Source organism: Vanacampus margaritifer, chromosome 4 (genome assembly GCF_051991255.1).
Source record: "Vanacampus margaritifer isolate UIUO_Vmar chromosome 4, RoL_Vmar_1.0, whole genome shotgun sequence".
NCBI lineage: Eukaryota > Metazoa > Chordata > Actinopteri > Syngnathiformes > Syngnathidae > Vanacampus > Vanacampus margaritifer.
The window spans coordinates 29,105,913-29,129,625 of record NC_135435.1 but is presented as its reverse complement, the minus strand read 5'-3'; the positions used below and the strand labels follow the sequence as shown (position 1 = coordinate 29,129,625).

Genomic DNA, 23,713 nt, shown 5'->3' with positions numbered 1-23,713 from the left:
TATTTAGGTCATGATATGATCATTAAAATTACATTTCAGTGTCTTTTTGCATAGGAAGCATTTCTGTGTGTGGCCTCGAGTGTTTACGGTACACACATGCATTTTTATAATCCTCCAGAGAGACAGACGCATGCACAGAAATAGCGACGAGTATCCTCATTGTGTCCAAACTTTCAAATGAATGTTTTATTCTTATCGAGGCTGCTTAGTTTGTCTTAAAGGGACACTTGACTCATTGAGCCATGTTCAGCAATACAAAAAGTTTATATTTTGTCTAGAATTAATTTGATAATGTCATTATTTTTCATGTACAATTAACTAATCCCTATGAAAAACGCATTTTGCTACTTGCTGTCACCTGAAAAAAGGCCTCACAGGTAGCTCAGGTAACGACCAATCATGACTCACCTGTTTTATGGGTTTGGTCATGTGATGTTAGCAAACTGATTGTTTTTTACATGTGGCCTGAGCACACGTGATGTCATTTTCAGTCGCTAGTTAGTGACAAATGTGTTTTTTTAAAGGTATTAATTAGTACATGAAAACATTAAATTATCAAGCACTAAACTCAATTCACTCGTATATCAAAAAATAACAATCGTTTTGTTACTTTTGAATAAGGAAAAATACAGTGAAGGGAAGCAACTGGCTTCATAACGTATAATTACAGTACATACTCATAGTGTACATTATTACGTAGTATTTGTGTGTTGCATTTTTGCCTGCAAGTGGCCCAGGTTAAGTATAGAAATACATTTTGCTATCTGAGCTTTCCGTGCTAGCCGCAAACTAGCCCCCAGCTAACAGTTGACTGGTGATGGCATAACGGATGATTCCAAATCTAATGCCAAACATACATCACAAAGTTTGTTTTTCTATCCTGAAACAATTTCTTAGCTTTTCAAGCTAGCCGCCAGCTAGCTTTCCACTCGCCAAACATGCCGCCGCTTCTTGCGGCATTTGTTTTGCTTTCCCTGTCAGTCGAATTGTCAAGGTGGCAAGCGGGCTGCCGTCGGCTATTTGTGCTCCACGCCGCCGCCATCCATCACCTCCTCCGTCTTTTTTATTTTCCTCTTAGTCACACCTCCTCCTCTTTTTCTTCTTGTTTGTGGCATTTTGACAACATTTTGCTGAGTCATCATGTCATGAAACTCTTCTTTCGATGTTTTGTTTTGTTTTTGCATGCAGCCGTTCGGTGTAAACCAGCCGGGGCCATATGTCATGTACACCACGGTGGACTCCAACGGCTACCTGAAGAACGCCTCAGGTAAGAAGCTAAATTATAAATGATAAAGTAGTTATGGCAAATAAAATGGCTCCTCAAGCCATGCGCATTGCACTGCACCTGCTGTAACATAGAGGACATCAACTCCATCTTGTACCGCATTTTATTCAAGCAAAAAAAGGTTGGGGTGGCACACTAAAAGTAGAGCTAGTCTGTTCCTCGACCACCTGATATGAATCTTTATACTGAGTCGAGAAGCATAATTCTGAAGTTTGCAGTCGACTCAAATGATTCAGTAGTAGCGGTTTACTGACTCGAGTTGGAGGATTCACTGTAAATGTTGCTGACGATGATGATTCGGTCCACTGACTCGTGTTAGTACCTCATCAGAAACACAGCGGACGCCGATGATTCTTTAATTCGGCCCACGAACTCTAGTTAGCGGACTCACCTGAAACAGCACAGACTCTGATTGGGATGACTGACTCGAGTGTACAAACTGTGCATACTCACCAAAAAACACTTGGATTCAGATGATTCCGTTTCATCATCTCACTGACTGAAGTTAGAGGACTCACCACGGAATCTAATGATACAGCTGAATCGGTTAATTAGCTAACTGGAAACACCCGACTCGGATGATTCTCTTCTCAAAGTAGTGTGTGCAGACTCACTAGAAGAAAATCCGGATGTATTGGTTCACCGGCTGATGTTACCGTACTCACCACAGAGTCCGTTGACAATGTTGTACCAGATCGGTTAGCTGACTCACAAAAACACACCAGATTCGGATCAGATCAGATTTGGTTTTATCGGTTCACCGACTGGAGTTGACAGACTCAGCTGCAATACCACAGATTGCTCTGCCGACTCACTGGAACCACAGCAGACTCAGATGGTTCTTTTTTTTATATATAGGTTCTCTGACTTGAGTTAGGGGACTCGCCTTGGACGAGAGTGATTTGGTTGTTTCGGATCACTGACTTAAGTTAGCAGACTCACTGGAAACGCCACAGACTCCGTTAATTCAGCTTTATCGGCTCACTGACTCAATTTAAACTCATTGAACCTTTACTTCCATTTTATTTGTAAGTGACTTTAGAGGACAGTTTCCACTTACAATGACGATTTTTTTCACTGATGTTCCCTTCTGCAGTTTATTCAATGCTCTAAATTGGCAACGGAAACATTAGCCATTTTTTTTTGTCTTCATTGGACTTGATTTCCAGCAGTCACATAAGGATCCTGCAGGCAGCCTCGGTATGATAAAAGGCATTTTTACTTCCCGCTGGGCTATGCTGAAAACATTGTATTGAGCCTCCTCTGAAGTCTCTAAAGCTCCTTTTTTTTATTATTATTATTTTTCCTCTTTCCTCAAAGTCATCCTCTTTCGAGACAGCACCTGCACATTGCATCAGGGGGAAGACAGCGGCCGGGAGAACAGCCCATTTCTCCGCCTCGTGATTGTTTCCTTTATGTTCTTACCAAGGCTTACTTCCACAAGGAATGTAGGCTACCGTCTTTTAAACTATGATGTAAACTGTGCAGCGACCCGCTGTCACAAGAAGCCACGTTAAAAAAAAGCCCAAGACATAATGACAGGATGTACGTATGATGGGATGAGACGTTAGCGTTAGTTGCAGTAAACTGATGTTGCACTACAGTGGCAAGCCATTGGGGTCAGAGATAAATATAGCCTGGCTATTGTTGATGTTTCTGTAGTGCTCCTGTTGTTGTGTTTACACTCACTTTTTGATGTACAAATGGTTGCTGCAGCAGTGTGCTTTTAAAGCTGCTGCAGATGCCATTACATGTATCATCAACAATAATGGTCATATTTGTTGTGGTAACATTAACAGTACAGTGAACCTTAGATGGGACCAAGACCTGCTATTACTAAGAAGAAGAAAAAACAGGAATAGTTGAGTATAGTATTTTCTTACGGTAATAGTGTAAACCTTAAGTACAGACGCTCCCCAACTTACGAACGAGTTACGTTCCGAGCGATCGTTCGTAAGGTGAATTTGTTCGTAAGTTGCTTCAGTGCTATATTTTGTATTATAATTTATGTTTAAAGAGAATACGTACAGTACTGTACTACGTATGTTAGAGAGAGAGAGAGACACACACAGTATGTACATGTACGTAATAAGATAAATAAAATGAAGTTTAACTTACTTTTGGAAGATGTACTCGATGCTTAAGGATTTGATGGAGGAGGAGGAGGAAGAGGAGGATTTTATATCATGAGAGGTTCTTCGTCGTCGCTGGAATGGGCTTCAAAAGTTACTTCCTCCTCCGTAACTTCAATGTAGGAAGAAGTTGAGGGTCGAGGAGAAGAAGAGGGTTGATGAGTATCTTCCTTGGAGGATTTACTAGAAACTGGCCGAAAGAAGCGATCTAACGACGATTGCACAGTTTTCTTGTTTTTTCATCATAAATGATGCGGTAGCACTGTATGGCATCATTCAATTGATTTGCAACCTTTGTGCAACGTTCAATATTTGGGTCTTGCTGCTCGAAGAGTGCGATGGCTTTATCGATGAGCGACAGGCGTTTCTTCTTCTTCTTCCTCCTCCTCGACACGTTGCTGAGCCTCCAATGCTGGGTGAGCTCTCACAGCGCCAAGCGTCGGTATTAGCGGCGGAAAGAAGCACTACAGTACTCGGAAAAAGGTGCGCAATACAAAATCTAACTTACAGCATCTCTTTACGAACATTTTTTGACATGCGCGCAGACATGTTCGTATGTACCGTTGTTCGTAACTCGAATGTTCGTAAGTAGGGGAGCGTCTGTATACCCTGATCTTTTTTTATTTTTTGCAAAGCAAAACCGTAATTGCTGAAAGTCTGCAAATACTGAGAACTATCAAGTACCGAACTGTGGAAATATTAGCTTTTTTCCTGAATTTTCTCGGTATGGCTTGAGCCGCTGGCCCCTGAGTTTTCATTCCCTCACCGTGTAAGTACTTAACCAGTGACATAGTTGGACGACTGGTCAGCAATCACGTTGTTAATCGTTGTCCCATGGCTGAAAGTGGAACCTGGGTATGCTTTCAACTGTCTTGGTGCAGTAAACTCTTGCTGGCTTTTTGTGCCAGCTAGTTAGGCACTCGACTAGCCCGCTAGCTGTCATCTACCTCCATCATGATGACATGATGACCCCAAACCATGCTATGGTTATCCTGCTCCATCTTTGACTATTCCAAATCCACCAAAAAACTATACTAAGTGCAATTTCTGCAGAAATTGCGTGGAAATGCTGGAAAGCTGGATGCTAATAGCTGAATGCTAAGCTGAATGCTTATGAAGGAAATTGAAAGATAAATGATGTGAAAATTAAAACGTTTTAATTGTAGTTAAATGACAAATGATTACAAAGAAAACTTGAACTGCAATCTGTCAAAAGTGGGATTTAAACATTTCAGCGAAATTATAATCCATTTCCTGATAGGATAGTCAGTTGCTACCGAACTATCGAATGTACTAAAAATGTGGTCCAAGCGGGGTTTGACCTCAGGTCCTCCATGGTCACAGGCAATTGCTCTAACCTCTGAACTAACTTGCCTTGTTCAAAAATCATGGCTGATGGTGTATTTATTTATTTTTTTAAATGTCATGTGATGCCGAAAGCAATCAATGTGAATAGGAACACGCGTTTAATCATTTCAGTGAAATTATAATGCATTTCCTGATCTGATCCGGTCAGTTGGGATACATGAACATCACTCTTCAATGAGGTGGCCGATCCTCTAATGAAGCATCGATGAAGACGAGAATCTTATCTCTCTCGGTCGCATCTCAAGCAGAACGCCAAACTGTTTAGCATCGGAACATTCCGGATGATTGCTGTCTGGCTCATTGTAATTCAGCCTCCTCTACTTTTTCTTCCACTGCGTTTCCACTGGAGTGCACATGGCGAAGGAGAAGCGGAGTAGCCCAAGGCCTCGCCAGCACTATTCCCCTGACTCCTCATTTAACAGCAGCAAAATGCTGCCAGGGAACTGCTACTTGTTTGTGTGTGTGTGTGTGTTAGCTTGTGTGGGGCGTTTTCAAGTGTGTTCATTTTGTAGTTTGTCGCTTTGGGGACTGTAAGAGATGAGCACTCGCTGCGTGAGGCCATGCTGTGAACTTCATTCGCTTTAGCCTCCATGAGAGAGAGCAGAGAGCAAGGCAGATGATCACCTGGAGTGGGTAGTTGTGTAGTGAGTGTGCATCTACGAGTGTGTGTGTTCATATACGGGTGGGCATCTGCTTGCTAACATGCTAAGCAGGTAGAATGGATGAGCGTGGCAAGCAGCACACTCATCAGCGACTTCCCGCTGAGATTGGGGGTGCTCGCAGTGATAAATGCTTGCCTTCACACCCAGATGCTGATTTTTTTTATTTCTTTTTTTGCAAGTTAGTACCTTACAATAATGGTGAGCCATCAGTTTTTTGTGTGTTTGTGTTTGTTTTGTGTTTAGTTTGCTTGTTTTTTTATAGGGCTGCCACTAATGATCATTTTAATAATAAATTAACCTGACGATCATTTTGTCGAATAATCGGATAAGAAAAATATTTTTTTAAATTTCATCCCTTTATTAAAAAAAACATGAAATTGTGAAGTGGTCTTTCAGTGAGCTACCTCAAGTACTTGGTTTGTTTGTTGTTGTCGTCTTTGATCGGTTGCCTGCTTGCTGTTTTGCAGCTGGTTGCTAGGTAGGAACACTCTAAAAACAGTTGGGTCAAAAGTAACCCAATTATGGATCAAAATTGGACCGAGCCACCTTATGGGTCAATTTGACCCAACGTTGAGTCAAGAAATTGGTCTTTTAGTGCAAATCAACTCGTAAATATTGTTAACTCTTTGACTGCCAGACGTTTTCAGAAAAGGGATGCCGTGGGTGCCAGCCGATTTAAGCATTTTTGACTGATCTTTCAAGGTCCACAGAAAATTATGTGTTTGGACTATGGAAACACACATACTACCAAATGAAAGATTGGACTCTAGTCTTTATCAGAAAAAAAGTTTGTTTCTACCTTATTCCGTTCTTCAGTCATCAACAATAGAAAATGGCTAGTTTCACCTCTGTTTTGAAAAAAAAAAACGTATTTTAACGTCTTTGGCACTCCTCCATAGGATTTTACTAAACGTTATTTAACGTTTTTGGCAGTCAAGAAGTTAAAGTAAGTATTGTTAAAATATTGTAAAGTAGAGGATCGGTCCATTTTTGACCCGTATTAGGGGTATTTTGAGCCAACTGTTTTTAGAGTGTAGGTAGGTAGGTAGGTACAATACGTAGATAGATGTAGGTAGGTCGGTTGGCTAGTTAGATGTTAGTTTGTTCACATTAAACTTGCTGACCTGTTTCTGAAGGTCTGCGGATGAATAATACTTGGCTGTTGCACTTGTACGCATTCAGACATCTGCATGTGGTGTGTGTCTCGGAAGGAATTTGTTGCCGATTCAAATGAGGATTATGCTGTGGATGTCTGCGGACTACCAATGTAGTTTGTTCATTGGGTTTCTACAATATTGTTATGGGCTGGGTTCTATTGTAAGAGTCCTCTTCTAAAATCACCAGGAAAATGCTGGTCCGGTTTTAACACTGATGGAGACGAGTGTGCTCGTGGGGCGGAGAATCAATGTTGAACTTTCTTCACTCTGTCCAATTAGCCTAATGACTTGTGGGGATTAGTAACTCACAAAATCACACAGCACGCACTCTCTCTGCTCATTCTACATGCATGCATGACCTTTTGGAAATGAAACAGTAGTCACGCTGCATGCATATGGATTATGTTTTAGTATTTAGAAAGATTCAAAACAACTTGAAGGCTAAGTCAAGTAAAAGCCTGGATTGTGTCCACCTGCAGATTCAGTGCATGAGTCATGCTTGATTATGGTCACATTTGCACCACGTAGGAGACTTACATGACACCGTTTTTAATCCCATTCCATTCTTATGTTCTATTATAAAATGGTAACAAGTGTCTATGTTCTATAAACCAAAGGAAATACTGAAAAATGTATATCCAACTAAAGTGATCCAATCTGCTTGGTGGAAACAGCGCTGGATGGTTTTGGGTGTCAGTCCAGTTGGTCAGCTCTGGTTAGTTGGGTGTCAGTCCGGTTGGATGGTTGGTCAGCTATTTGGTTGGTTGGTTTGACTGAGGTTGGTTCATCAGTTCTCAGTTGCAATTGTTTTTTGGGTTTGTTTAATAGACAGTGGGTCGGTTTTTAGTTTGTTGGTTTTGTCTGTCTTGTTTAGTTGTTTGTCTGTTTGTTTCTAGGTTATTTTATCTGGTAGTTGGTTGGTCAGTTGTTAGTGATGTTGGTTGGTTGATTGGTTTGTTGTGCTACCTTGGTCAATTGTTAATTTGGTTGGTTGTCAGTTGTTTGTTAAGCAGTTGGTCGGTCGGTTGGTTGGTTGACCAGTTATTGCACATTTTCAATAAAAAAACTTCGAAGATAAACTTACTAAAAAACTATAGGGAGTAAGAGGATGTAGTCTATAAACTAAAGACCTAGAGATGCAGAGTAACTCATCTTCTGCAAGGAAAATATGAAAAAGGATGACCTTTACAGAGAGAGAGAGGGCGAAACAGAGTGTGTGTGTGAGAGCGAGATGTAAAGTTGTTATTGATCAGCCCCCTCGTCCTTGTTTTTATGTCCTTCATGATGGCGAGGTGCCCTCCTCTTAACTCATGCCTGTCTTGTTTCCTCGCTTTCATGCATGACCCTGTAATCTCGCAGCCCCACCTCACGTCCACGTTGCCATTGCCACTTTATGAATGCCATAAATCACTGCAACGCTACTCGCCACCTTTGTTGTCTTGTCTGTCTCTTGATGTCCTGGCAAGAAGTTACTTGTTTCTTACATCATCCTGTTGAGGTTGTTGAAGGTCATAAAACTGTACTTCTTCTCTACTGCTATCCCCCAAAAAATGGTGACTTTCAATCAGATTTCTACACCTCTCAGCTGATGTTTTGTCCCATTCTTCATGAGCAAACTGGCCAAGGTTTGAAGGGTGCTTTCTGCAGACGGCATGTTTCTGCACCTTCCACAGATGCTCAATTGGTTTTAGAGCAAGTTTCATAGAAAGCCACTTCACAATAGTCCGTCATTTTGCTTGTCACCATTCTTGGGTGCTTTTATCTGTGTTTCGGGTAATAACCCTGTTGCAAAACCCATGACCTGCGACTGAGGGGGTAGCTCTCTGACAGAATATCTTGAGTCTTGAGATTTCATTGTACCCTGCATGGATTCAAGATACCTTGTGCCAGATGTAGAAAATCAGCCCCAGAACAAAACAGAGCCTTCTTCTTGTTTCGTGTTCTTTCCTTGATATGCTTCGTTTTTGCATCCGTGAGCATAGATCTGATGGGCCTTGACACAAAGTTCCAATTTTGTCCCTTCCAGAAGCTTTTGCGGCTTGCCAACATGCAGTTTTACAAATTCTAGTCTTGCCTACTTTGATTTATTTTCATCAGTGTCGTCTCCCATGAAGTACGCTTTGGCTGAACCGACGAGGAAGGTGCAATCTGGCACTGATGTACCTCGACTTTTCCTTCACAGTTTGTTGTGTTGACACCACACCTAGAATGAAACATGGTTGCCCCCCCCCCCCTTCTTTTTTTTTCTCTCATCCTCTGCAATTTGCTCCTTTTATTGCCATCAGGAACCGTTTCTATAGCAACCAGCGCATGGAATGGGAATTACTGTGGAAACCCTACTTTGAAGTTATGTGTTTGCTTTGTTAATGAATCCCTTGTTTTCACTAGTTTTTCTATTTGCCAAGCAATCCTCTTGGAATCACTCAATTCTACGGAACTATTCATGGAGCACTTTAAAAAAAGAAGATAACAGTGAGCACAATCATCAATAATAATAGCAGTTCCTCAACATGACTGGAGGCACTAGATTCCACAAATGCATCAAAGCTTGATGATAATTTTGATGATGCTCTATAAAAAAAAATATTTTTTTAAAAAGGGCAAGTCAAATGTATTCATCTAGCCCTTCATCACAGAAGAGTCTCGGTGGCTTCCTTGGCCCAAAATTGACAAATATTGACAACATACCCTGATTTAAACCCCCAAGAAGGCAAGGAAAAACTAAAAAAAAAAAAAAACTGAGAAAAAAAGGGGAAACCTTGAGAAGGGACCACGGATGGGTGATAATCCCCTTCCAGGATGACCACGCACCTGCTCATCCTGAGCCAGGGATGTGATTTTTCCGCTAATTCGCGGAATTCCGCTTTTTTTATCCCCCCCAAAAAAAAAAAAAATCTGATTTTTTTTTTTAGTAGTTCATTGTGTATGCACATGACTCCGACAGATAACATCTTCTGCTATAACAAAGACATTTGTGGTATGCTCTAATATGAGTTACTTTTCATTTGGTCATGATACAATTATTTGTTCATGAAATTTGAACTCTTCAACATTATTTATGTGTTAACTTAGTAATCACATTAGTTAGATATGATGATATTCTCAGTGATAGTTTTTAAAAGCAAAGGCAGTCCAATGTTTTTGAATGTGACTGATTTTGAGTTGACTAAAACTGCCATTTTATATGGGATAGTTCAATATACATTGAAAATGTATGCTGTTGTTTTGTCTATTTCTTTGTCATGTGAGTGCATTGAAAGTACTGGACCTAGCTGGGTGCCAGCGGCCCCCAGACCCCCTGGCTAAATTTTCAGATAATTTCACTTAAATTTTCAGATAATTTCACTTTGGTCAAATCACATCCCTGTCCTGAGCATCTGACAGTTCCTAGCCAAGAAGGAGTAACCTCACGACTCACCCTTACTGGCTGTGTGTGACTTTTCCCACTTTCCCAAGCTCAAGGGGTTCATCAAAGGGGACCCATTTTGATCACATCGGAATGACCACGATGACGGCACTGAAGAATTCTTTACTGAGTGCACGAAGGTGTGGCAGAGAAGACTGTGAAAGTGTGTTAGACTCTGAGGGGATTACTAATACTTTGAAGGGGAAAACTTGCTTGGGTTGAAAATATATTTTTCGTGACACAAGTCTTGGAACTTCTCAAGCACGCCATGTATATTTCTCCTGCCGGCATGCATAAATGAGCACGTTCTACTCAATATGTTATGCTGTGAGCTGATTCAAGACATCATACTCCTTATGGAACGCAGATTCGAGTTATTCATTTTCTGTTTCACTGTCGGGTTGACCTAGTAAGCTTTGGGAAACATTTACTCTCATGTGTGTGCTCTAGAACCGAAATATACACACAAACATGCACACTTAGCAATGCATTTAATACATGCAGACTTTAACGTAAACACTGAAGGGCACACACATCTAAGAGATCCATTGTTGACTATCAGTCATGTGTGCTGGCTGGAATTCCCTGCCAAGTCCGAGCTGACTTGCCAGCATCCTCATGTTGTGAGATGGCTTTCCCCCAGCCATTGCCACATTTCCTGTATCCTTTTAGCCAATACGCACACACACACACACACACACACATCAGACTCTAAAGCCAGCCTCCAGCCTTGCTTGATCAACACACAAATACGCACACACGATCCACTGAGGCCAAGCCACATGAAGCAGCTAAAAAAACATCCCAAACAAAATAGCCTTGGACACTTCAGAGCTCATAAACTGAGGGCGCCAAGTATTTGTACCATTTTTCTTGTATTCATCACCACAATGGTTTTGTAAAAAGTTGCGTGTGTCGTCGAGGGACGCCGTCATGCACCGTCTGATCAAATCTGAAACTTTTTGCAATTTACCTTTGTTCGTCGGTCTAGTATACGTGGGTCATAGTATAGTAGTGATTTGATCAAATCCGTAGATTCTTTCATAGTTTGGCAGCCTTCAACTTTTTGTGGGTCTACACATGGTAGATTTGACATGCAAATTGTATCAGGTTAAGTGAAAGTTAATGTTGAAAAGTAAAATTGTTTCTAGTGCTGTCAAAGTTAGCGTTCCACTCATTGATTAATAACAAAATAATGATTAATCATGTATTAACGCAGATTAATCTCACTATTAATTTTGAAGACAGATTATCTTTTATCTTCACAGCGGATTGGTTACGTTAGAAATAGCGCAGGTTGTGTTTGAGCAATAAACATAACTGCATGCATTCAATTAAAGCATTTAATAAATGTTTGCATATGACGTTCTGAATATCTGTTCATGTCAAACTACTGGGGTGTTTTTTATTTTTAGTTTAAATTATGAAAGAAATTAACTGATTTGAAAAAGAGGAGGATGAGAGTGTGCAGTGGATCAAAAAAAATTGAAGACGTCCTCATAACATTAAATGTCGAAAGAATTAACACACAACAGGTGCTCTTCAAACTTGGCGGGCAAAAAAAATTCGCTAAAAATACTTCTTTTTTTTTTTTTTAATTAAGTGATCAATTGTAATTAATCAAAATTCTAAGATGTGATTAATCTGATTGAAAAAGTAATTGTTTCACAATTTAACATCATTCGTCTGTGTAGTTTAAGGACGTAAAACCTGGTAACACTTTGGAACAATTTGTCTTTGGCTGCTTCTAATTAAAATGCCAAACTTGCTGTCTTTTCAGCATGAATTCTTGCGACTTTTTGGAGCAAGTAATTGTGATCGACATGCCCTCCCAGTTTCCTGTCGCTTGGTGAAACAAGCATTTTTGGGCAGCTTTTTAAAATTGAAATCTTTTACAGCAAGTCATCCAATTTGACACGATGCCGTGGCCACATGCAATGAATGAACTTACACTTTGGTAGCATCTGGTCAAGTCCGACTTTGTCTAGAAGGAACCCTGGGAATGGGCAAAGTTGGCCTAAAATGGCAGATATGAGCGAAGATGTCGTGCTCACAAGGACTTTTCAAGCATGGATTATTGAGATTATTGATAGTTCTACTCATACATGTGAATTGAGTCCTCAAACTTTGCCTTCATTTTACACCCCAAAATGTTAAAAGTCAAACTTTTAGCATTTTTGCGTTGCCCATCTAGCGCACATGGTTAGACAATAGGACATCTTTGAAGAACCGCTTGGAATGGACCAAAAACGAAGCCCAAATGCTCTGCGTGTGCGTGTCGTAGCCTCACATAAGTACGTTTGTTCGTTTGTGACCCGACCCTCCAGAGGTTCCTCGGACTGGAAGGAAGCGGCCAATGTCGAGGTTTAAGCGAGGCGGAGGCAGAGCTTTGCAATGTGCAGTCCATCCACATTAGTTCTGATCACTGGCTGCCTCCAGGCTCCCTCGCCCTCGCCCCCGCTCTCGCCCGCGCTCGCTCCTTTGCTCTCTCTCTCTCTCTCTCCTCCCATCTTTGTTTACCACGTAGATGTTGATTTATGTCGGCTGCACTTGGAAGAGTTGGGCAGCGTGGGCGAGACCCAGCAGCTGATGGGGGTGGTGTAGAAGGTGTGAAGGGTGGGCGGGGCACGTGAAACAAGGAAGGCCAGAGAGGTAATAGATTTATATTGGGCGCTACTCATAAAGGAGCATTTTAATTTGATGTTTAATTTCATTTAAGTAGCCATTGAGGTCGTAATGTTTAAGAGTCCATAACAAGGTAGTTTTTTTATTTCTCCATCCATCTTATAGTAAGTGCATGATGAGACATGAATTTGGCATTTCCTGGTTGCAACATGGAGAGCATCCAAGAAATGTGTCTGTATAATTTAAATGCCTATCTGCTGATTTATTAATTATTATTATTTTTATTTATTTTTTATTTTTTTTTGTGGGGGGGGGGGGGGGTCTTTTTGAACAACACCCATTTTTTGTTGGATTTTGGGGGGTTTAAAAAAAAATTCCAGTACATTTATAACGGTCGTCATTTATAAGCGGATTTTTGCTATTCACGGCCTGGCGCATTGATCCACTGTATAAGTTTTACTTTTTTTTCTTTTTTTTTAATGTGGAGGGGTTCATATTAAAAAATAATAACACTTATAATTAATTTGTGGTTTTGCTTAACAATTTTGGTTTTTAATTTTTGAAAACAAGATGAAAACATTACATTAAGTGTTTTAGATTCATTCTGTTATATTCATTTTTTATGTAAATATATAGTTAATCTTCAACATAAATTATGACTAATTAAATTGAAAATGAATATATTATTTCGTTTTTTTATCGGATTGCCTCATTTCAACTTTTTTTATTTAATTTTCATCATGAATTTTTTTTATTTAAAAAATGGCCTAATTTAGATACGCTCGTTTCATGCTTTGTGTTTGTTTCGTATTCATTCAAGTTTTTCTTCTCCCTGCAGCGGGTCAGTTGAGCCAGTCGGCGCACTTCTCCCTGCAGCTGCCCTACACTGTGCTGGGCCTTGGACGCAGCGCCAACTTCCTGGACCACTTGGTAGTCGGCATCCCGCACCGGCCCGGAGAAGCGGTGAGTGGAAGTTAGCTGTTCGCAGCCGTGATAGTTTGGGCTGCGTTAAATAAACAATGGCGGAACGCAGCCTTGTGTCGTCTGCCTACTCAGACGAGCTCCAATCACTGCAACTCTCACTTTCAAAGGGGTTAGGGTTTAACCCTGGATAACCCACGGGGTCAAATTTGGCCCCTATAAATTCTGCTACTCAAATAACAAAGACCTTTTTTTTTTCCAGCAGTGATTTTGTTTGGCCAAAGTGTGTTTGCACATTCAAAATCCAGTTCTAAAATGCAACAAATAAAACAAAAAATATATATTGTTCAATGTAGCTGTGTATTTGATTGATTATTTTCTTAAATTCTAAATAGTTTATTGACATTCAGATTTTTCGAAATGATACCCCTAAATCCCAAAAGGGTCAAATTTCGTCCTAATCCTAAATTAGGGAATAAAGGGTTAAAAATGAAAAAACATATATTTTGGTGTTCAGTGAATTTATAGCAGTCATTTAATGTATACTTCATAATTTTCCAAAGAAGAAAAGGGTTCTTGGGTTCTCCAGGGTTTAAAATGACCCAGTTGAGGTTTCAAGTTTGGGTTTTAAAATCGTGTTTTGGGGTCTCATAGTAGGGTTTCAAGCCAAGGTTTTGTTTATAGATACAGCTTCAAATACACAATCGGGTTTCAAAGTTTTTTTTCCTCCTCCTTCCATCCACTGGATGGCATCTCTGTGGGCCCCAAGTAAGTCTGCTGGCCTTTATTAAGCGAGGAAAGACGGTGACAACAAAGCAGCTCATTTCTCAGCCGTCTGCAAGGCTAATCAACTCGCGACAATGAACTGGAGGAGGAAGTGGAGAGCTGACGTGTGGCCATGTTGTGTTGATGAAGACTTTATTAGCGCCAAAAATTCTTTGTATAAAGGCGCAGGGACGGGCGGGGGGAGGCGTATTATCCACGGGCGGAGTTTTACGGTGCATTTGAGTCCTCGCCAATACCGAGTACCAACACTTTAAAATGTCATTATGTCTTGAAAATGTGATTTAAAAATGAGTTTTCAATTCAAATCACGAAAATGTTATGGAACATCGCATAGGTTTGCCTCAAATATAACACTGTGAAGGTGAATCATATTCCACTTGCTCAAGAGGTGCACGTGATGCTGTTGTTCAGCTTGGCGTCCAGGGTTGCATTGTGGTCCAGACTCCAGGCATACAGATAGCGCGCACACACACACACACACACACACGCACACAAAAATGTGAAGAACACAAAGAAGAAGGTCGCGGCAAAGCTTATTTTTCACACAGCAGTCAGATGTTATGCCTGTGAGTGTTCTATTGTTTTACTGTATAGCTTGCTGCGTCGTTCATTATTTTACAGGTTTTGCGTGAGAATCAATGCAATTTGTGAACACGTGTGTGTTAGCATAAAGCTACTAGTGTGCTTTCGCAAGGCAAAGCCTGGCTTGAAACCCAAACCCTGACTTCAAAATCTTAACTCTGTCTGAAACTATACTTTAAAAAGCTTACTTATAAACCGTAACCTTTGCTTTAAATCCGACATTGAAAATTGTTGTTTCCTCCCTCATGATGCCACAATGTGATCATTGAATTTTTACTTGTATTTTCCAACTCTATCAAAAATAGCAAAATGTGATGAGCTTATTGATTATAGTTTTTTTTTTATTCTTCAATGCTTATAGTGGTATTATAATTTTTCCTATGCAATAGACGGTGTCTCAATACCGTTATCGTTCATATTGCCATGGTCATATTACAACTGTATGGCCTGTATCACAATACATGGCAATAATAGAAAAATATTTTCAACAATATCAAAGGTATCGCGATACAGCACTATAATCAATATTGCCACAAATTTGTACAACAGTATCAACTGTCACATACAATCAATCACAATACATTGCAATAATTCTATTATCGTTATATTTTGCAACAATATCAAATGGTATCACGATACAGTGTGATAATTGACAATAAAATGGTCGGTTTCCTGTTCAATTATAACCATGGGTCCTTTAATCGTTTTCATGCTTTGTGTTCTACAGTAGTTGGTAAAAAAATGTCATTTAAACCTTTGAAGTAAAGTGAAAGTCAATGCTGAGTGATGCTCTTATTGCCGATGTTTCAACTCGATGTTTTTTTTTACCCCAAGGCAGGATGGGGGGGGGGAAGATTGCCAACAGTGTTGAACATTTAGCTGCAGGCTAATCATCCTATTTCATTTGTATGTCTTTTTCTGATTCTTGAGTTGCTGACCCACTGGAAAAATGTTCAACTTGTAGTAGAGCAGTTTGATGATACGAGGAACTTATGAGGAAATTGACGCGTGTCCCCCGCAGGAGTCCAGGAAGCAGGAATGGACAGCCATCATCCCCAATTCTCAGCTCATTGTCATCCCCTACCCGCACAATCAGCCCAGCAGGTACACGCACGCACACACACACACACACACACACACACACACACCATGGTACACTCAGGGTGCTCGTTGCCATGGACACCATTGGCTTAGCGGCAGCACCTCATCTGCTGCCACTTAGCGACAGCACACTTAAGTTAGCGGCACAGATTTTCTGGTGTTGGGTAAACACACATGACATACACATACGCGCACACACACACACACGCACACAGCATGTGATCCCATGTGTGTGTGTGTGTGTGGTCTCACAATTGACGATGCAGATGGCAGCGCACAAGCGCACACAACATGGATGCCGCAAACTATACCTTAATGATCTTCCAGCAGCAGATGGTTTCTTGATGTCACAATATTTTCCAACGCTGCGGAGGATATCACATTACGGCGTAATAAACAAGATCGGAATCATCGTTTTCAACGCTTTCATGTGTATCACAATACGGCAAATAGTTGATGTCACTAATTTTCAAAGCTTTCGGTGGTATCATAATACAGCGATTGATATTATCGCACATTTTTCCCAATTAAATCAGAAATATGACAATAGTGTTCTTATAAACAATGTCAATGGTTTGTACAACACAATCGGTTGTGTGTTTTTATCAATAATATAATTAATACCTTAGTGGGGATTTATTACATTATTCCGATTTTTTTTTCCCATCAGATTTTTTTCTCAAAACTAATCATGTAAAACAGACAATACAACATACAGTATGTGTATGTTCATTTTCTAAAGTTCTATATTTTGTGTTTTGAGAATCTAAGACTGTTACATACATTTACAGCAAAAATGGAGGCGTTAAAATGTTGGTGTTAAATGTTGATTTCATCCCCCCCAAGTGTATTTTAACACCGTCTCATTTAAATGATGTTGGAGTTATCTGACAGAGTTGATTTATTTCGTGGTAAATCAACGCTGCAGAGTTCATCAAAATAGACTCCGCCCACTTGATTAGAACCGCTCTGCCGCAAAGACTTTTTGGGATATGATATCATATGCACTGTAAAAATAGCATTACGATATCAGTCAGGATTTTTTATTATTACATTATTGGTGAAATTATGACATCTTTGATTGGGTTATATGCAAATCTGATTATATTTTCAGGAAATGATGACATTATAAGGTGCTACAAGGCCGGCAAGTAACAATTGACTGACGTGTGAACGTGCCCGAGACACACACGCACACACATTCGTAAACAAGCTGACCATACGCCAGGCCTGCCACGGTGCTAGCATGACTTATTCAGCGTGTGTTGCAAAACATTCAATCTTAGCGGTTTGTTGTTGTATTTTTGGGGAATGTACGGTGGAAACCAAGGATGTTGGATGCCCGTGCGGCTGCAGCGTGTGCCGCCGGTAAATCATTGACAAGACAACTCAGTCAAGCCTTGCTGTCTCTCCAGTCTCCGATGTCTCTTGTTTTAAAACAGTGTAAAAAAATGCGGAGTGATATTTACTTGAAAAAAACCCTAGTAAAGGTTGATGTACTCAGAAATAAATAAATTCTATAAGGACTTTACCTAGATTTTCTGATGTTAAAAAACCTTACTAGATTTTTTGGGGGAGTAAATAGCAATACTATTTTTTTTTTTCAGTGAATGCTCATTAAAATTAAATTACAGGCATAAGATGGGCCCAGAGAGGGCCCAACTGTTCTATATTTCTATAACAAATTCATAAAATCAAGGTAAGCAAACTTGGTGGGTTTAAACAGATTAATTCTATTTCAGTTCCTATTATTCATTTTGGAAAAATGACTTCATAAACTGGGTCTCAGAAAGAATTAACTTGGTGAATTAAGGATTAATTAAGGATTAATTGAATTGTTAGCGAGAGCCACTACATCGTGATAACTTACATTGATGTTTCTGCATTTGGCAATTTATTATTATATTATATTATTAGTATGGGATTTTTTTTTTTAATGGGCTTTAGGTGAACTGATGAATACACGCGCACGCACGCACGCACATGCACATGCTCACATACAAAAAAAAATAATATATATATATATGTGTGTGTATATGTATATATATGTATATATATTAAAGAAAGAAGAAAAAAACATTTTATTTATTTAAAAAAAAAATGTTTTAATTATTTATTTATTTTTAAAGGAGAGCAATGATGATGTCAAATCGAATGAACAATACTGAGCTCTCCTAAAAAAATTTAAAAAAAAAAAAAAAAGGATTAATTGAACAATTTTGTTCAATGTAATTGATTGATTTTGAATATTTATGCCATTATGAGGTATGTGTGTTTATTTATTTCATTTTGGTTAAAGGCCATGACATAATACAGCGTTCCCTCGTTTTCCGCTCGGTTCCCAAAAATACCCGCAAAAAATGAAATCTGCGAAGTTGTTAGCTTTATGTTTTACATTTATCATAAATGTTTTAAGGCTCTAAAACCTCTCACCACACAATTTATACACTTTTCTCATCAAGGCATTTATATTTTCTCACATTTCTCTCCTTTAAACATTCTCAATGTTCAAACCTTTATAAATGTTACGAAATAGGTACATTACTGTAAAAAAAAGAAAAAGAAAATGCATGCAAAATTGCACAAAAAAAAAAATCTGCGATATAGCGAGGGAACACTTGTATGGAAAAAGTGAAGGGACGGACGGGACCGCTACCAGACGAGTTATTTTGCCACCTTGCAGCAACTTTTGACCCAAAATGGCAACCTTAAAACGAGTCCAAGCGATCAAAACGCCGACTTTTCTGTCTCTTCTCGTGTGCAGCTGGAGCGCCAAACTGTACCTGACACCCAGCAACAGCGTGCTGCTGACCGCCATTGCCCTCATCGGCGTGTGCGTCTTCATCCTCGTCATCATCGGCATCCTCCACTGGCAGGAGAAGGTCGGGCACACACACACACACACACACACACACACGCACGTGCACACAAACACACGCACGTGCACACAAACACACTGACACCGAGCTAATCCGTCCCTCTGTAAAAACCCGGAAAGACTCGTTTATTGGCGTCTTCCGTCCTTTGAGGACGGCGGATCTGCTCTTTCATTAGTCACACAAATACGCCCTCCGGGGAGCCTGCGCCGCCGTTTATTTTCTCAATTTTCCTGCTCACGGCGCGACGCTCGCACTCGCACATCACATATACACGAGAACGTGCAACTTTGTGGTTGTTTTTTGTAGCGTTTTTTTTTTTTCTTCCTTTCTTCGCGCCGCACAGCGTGAACGCCGACTGCTGAGCGCAGTTGTCGCTGGCATCCTTGCCCAGCCATCTGCTGTGTGTGTGTGTGTGTGTGTGTGTGTGTGTGTGTGTGTGTGTGCGTGCGTGCGTGCGTGTGTGCGTGCGTGCGTGCGACCCTGAGCGACCCTGAGCTTTTTTGTGTTTTTATGGGCAGTCACCAAATTTCACCCACATACAGAGGCAAAATCTGATTCTTCACATTCTTATGTCTGCTACTATACCTACAAAATCTCGAGGACACTTTTTTCTTAAAAGCAACTGTAGATAAATGCAAAATAGCCAAAATTGCAGCCTTTTAGTATCTTTTTGAACAAGTTTTTTTTTTTTTTTTTTTTTTTTTTTTATAATTTTTTTTCTGGAGTTTTTTTTTTTTTTAGTCCGTCCGTCCGTCTTCTTCCGCTTATCCGGGGTCGGGTCGCGGGGGCAGCAGCTTTAGCAGGGAAGCCCAGACTTCCCTCTCCCCAGCCACTTCATCCAGCTCCTCCGACGGGACCCCAAGGCGTTCCCGGGACAGCCGAGAGACGTAGTCTCTCCGACGTGTCCTGGGTCGTCCCCGGGGCCTCCCGCCGGTAGGACATGCCCGGAACACCTCCCCAGGGAGGCGTCCAGGAGGCATCCGAACCAGATGCCCCGAGCCACCTCAACTGGTTCCTCTCAACGTGAGAGGAGAAATTTTTTTTTTTAGGACTTTTGTATTTGATCTACTCATGATAGACATTGCTAAAAAAAATAATAATAATGCTGGGTTTTCAAGCTCAGACCTTGTGGAGTTATTTTCCTGTTTTATGGCAAGTGTTCAAACGTCGTCGCCATAGTGACGAGAACTCAAATCCTTCACAATTTAATGTCGCTCTCCTGTCTAGTAGCTCCAATTTGACAGCAGTTGAGGAAAAATCACTAATGGATGTCTGAAAAAGCTTAAAAGTGACTCTTTAACAGGGTTGCTTTCAAAATGAAATGGCGCACTTCCTGTCTTTTTGGACGTACGTCCTTGAGGATTTTTGGTGGGTGTACTCGTGATCAACAGGGCCTACAATATGTCATGTTGATAAATGAAACTGGCTTAGTTGGCTGGATTTTCAAGCAATTTTTCAAGCTATAACCTCATGGAGAGTCAAGTGAAATTTGGTAGCCATGCTCCACCCACACGCAACTCCAAAAACCCGGATTCTTTCCATTCTACTGAAAATGGCTAATATGGGTCATAAAATGGCAGATTTTCTGTGTCGTGTAAGTCAGGACTTCTTGAGACTTGTTTGTGGGTCTGCTCATGATAGACAATGCTTTTACATTTCATGTTGCAAAGTGAAAATGGCTTTCGGGGAAGAACGGACAAGTTTGGCTTTGAAGGACCCGAGACCAACTACACCCAAAAATTGCTTTGGACCAAAATGGCAGACTTTGTGTTCCTTTTAAGACATGACTTCTTGAGACTTTTTTGTGGGTCTACTTGTGATAGGCAGCGCTATTACATTTAATGTTGCTAAGTCAATCTAGCTTTGAAGGAGGAAATGGCAAGTTTTTTGAAGGACTTGTAGACAAACTCCACCCGAAATTGGTTGCTTTGGACCAAAATGGCCGACTTTCTGCATCTTTTAAGGCCTGACTTCTTGAGACTTTGTTCGAGGTCTACTCATGATAGACAGTGCTATTACATTTAAAGTTGTTTAGCGAAACTGGCTTTGGGCGAGGAACGAACGAGTTTGTCTTTGAAGGACACCTAGACAAATTACACCCAAAAAACGGTTGCATTGAGACAAAATGGCAGATTTAGTGTGTCTTTTCAGGTATGACTTCTTGAGACTTTTTTTGTGAGTCTTCCCGTGATCAACAGTGCTGTCAAATGGAATGTTACTAAGTCAAACTGGCTTCCGGGGCTGTATTTTCCCAAAAACGGTTGTGTTTAGGAGTGCTTTAAATAAAGTCAGCACCAAGAAGGCTGACTGGCATTTTGCATTTGATGGCGTCTACTCGCTGGCATTTGCTCTCCTAACAACAAAGTCAGGTGGAGGACGGACGTGAAGATGAGCCCGTTGCTAACGCCCGTAGCGCGGCAAACATCCATATGGAGCAAAGCAGAGGAATTTTTAAGGAGGCCAATCAATCACTCCAAAGGAAGCGTCTTCCCACCTGAGGCGCAGCGTCCGACTTAATTAATCCGCATCAGAGACGACGGCGTCATTAAAAGCGTCGGACGGACACAAATCAATGCGCCGCTGCTTAATGATGATTCACGGGTCCCGGATGACGGATGCCGTCCCCCAGATGCCCGATTAGAGCGTCCACGTCGATGGCGGAGCGCATTGCCAAAGTAAAGAACATCCCAGCTTTTCATCTTTACCGCAGAAAAAAAGAGAGAGAGAAACAAGAGGCAGGACCATCGGTCAATAGCTGGCAAGATGAATCAGATATTGATTTGTGTGGAAAAAAACACAAGTGACAGACTGACAAATTATGCCTCATTTTTCGGGTGGAAGGATTCAACACCAGAAAGAATTTTGACATCTTATAAAAAAAAAAAATAACTTTTTGTATAAAGAGAAGATAAAGACTCAAGTTATTCTGGTCCCACAAAAACTTCTACAACAATGCAATGTTTTCTTCTTTTTGCACACAGTAACTCTCAAATTGTGCTTGGGGCTCCCTCTAGTGGTACGCAAAAGAATCACTGAATTAAAGGTTCAAACCACGCATTGGAATGGAATCGAATCAAATTTATTGTGATTGCGCGTCACAAGTACAGAGCTGCAAAAATTCACTGAACAGTCGCAAGCCATCCGAGAGACATAAAAACAATGACCAGCAGAGGGAGACACGGCCGGAAGCCTGACAGGTCGCCAAGCTATGCTCCTCCTGTAAGTATGCACGTTCACAGTATGTCTGCCATTTTGGTTTGAATCTATTTTAAGGACGTTTGCCATTTCCAGGGTTTTTTTCAAAGATAAACCCATCTTAACAATTTTGTTTGAACAGATGGGAAATGCTAAATTAGAATTTTCATTATTTTGTTTGTGACCACAAGTATTGTGTTATTTTGGCCCCTTGGCACCCAAAAAAGTGGTGCAGGGCTGTTCCTTGATGGTTCTTCTGAAATTTTTGTTTTAGTTGTGATAAATAAGGTGCATAAAAAACACAAGGACAAGCAGCTTTGTGCGAGCGTGCGTGCGATTTCAATAAGACGTCAGCTGTCACTTCAAAGAAAGTTGACGGCGTGGTGAGAAATTGCTGCTGTCGGCGAAAACCTTTTTGGCCGCGATGAATATTCTTGGCTTGTCATGTGAAGGGGATGGGACGGGGGACGGGGGACGGGGGACGGGGAGTCAAGGGAGGAGGTTTGATCATTTCCTAACGTTGTCCTGTTGCCTTTGTGTCATCCTGATCATTTTTTCTTGTGTTTTGCAGAAAGCAGACGACCGGGAGAAGAGGCAGGAAGCCCACCGCTTCCATTTTGATGCCATGTGACCAGCCAGTGTCCGCCTGAACCCCCCCCCCCCCCACACACACACACACACACACACCACCCCACCCATGTTACCTGCTGTTCCCCTTACCTGGCCCTGCACGTTACCTGACCTCCTTTTAGCCTGCCCAACCCTTCACCCATTAACTGAATCTGCCCCACCTGACTTTCGCACCCACACACACCTCAATCGTTTATCCATATGAAGGAGAAAAAAAAAATGATCTGGCTCATTTTCTTATCTGAAAACGATCCATGTTCTGAAATGACGTTTTTAATGCCGACTTTGCCAAGTTGTTAATCTGTTTTGAAAAAAAAAAATGGCTGCTGTGGGAGGATGCACGGTGTTCCATTCCATTTTTGATTCCTGTTATGTGTCTTTAAGTCCGTTTGTCTTTTTGAGCTACTTGTGGGCCCCGTGCGACGGTTGGCCCTATTTTACATGGTTTGGGATTTGCACTTTCTTTCTTCTTTTTTTTTTATCTAACAATTACGCGTGTAATTTATTTGGTTTTGCAAACGCCGCAGCAACTTAATGTGAATAATAAAAGTTATTGACTGTGAGCTGAGGAGTTTGTGTGCTTTCTGCTTCAGCCTGAATACACACTCTGGGCTGCAGTCTGCCCCCCCCCCCCCCAGCCCTCCCCTCCAAGCTCTTTTCTTGAATTGATTGCAGTGAAATGAAACGGCTTTTTATTTTGCTGAGAAGAACCCCCCCCCTCACCCACCCCCGCGCACACACACTTTCCCCCCCCCCTGCTGCATAAAACATGCAGAGCAGGGACACGAGTGCGCAGGATTGTAAGCATTTTTCTACTCGCATCAACGCCATGCAGAATTGTCTGCGAGATGATCCATTTACGCATGGCAGAGCACAACCGGAAGTCACCTCAGTTTCAACATAATAGTGCCAAATTGAACAACCAAGTCAATCTTTAATTATCTCGATAGTTCTGCGAAAATGCGTCGGTGAGTGAGCAGTCCA

The 23,713-nt window shown here is 41.0% G+C and overlaps 1 protein-coding gene across 1 annotated transcript in view; it reads left to right on the top strand.

The window, feature by feature from the left end:
- The window catches only part of itfg1 (integrin alpha FG-GAP repeat containing 1), a 93,342-nt gene extending 70,050 nt beyond the window's left edge, over positions 1 to 23,292 (top strand). Inside the window, exons 14-18 of the mRNA XM_077564296.1 lie at positions 1,189 to 1,267; positions 13,474 to 13,598; positions 15,946 to 16,028; positions 18,790 to 18,907; positions 22,671 to 23,292. Coding sequence (XP_077420422.1) covers positions 1,189 to 1,267; positions 13,474 to 13,598; positions 15,946 to 16,028; positions 18,790 to 18,907; positions 22,671 to 22,730 — 465 coding nt within the window. The 3' untranslated portion in view covers positions 22,731 to 23,292. The remainder of the gene's footprint in view (positions 1 to 1,188; positions 1,268 to 13,473; positions 13,599 to 15,945; positions 16,029 to 18,789; positions 18,908 to 22,670) is intronic.
- The last annotated feature ends 421 nt before the right edge of the window (positions 23,293 to 23,713 follow it).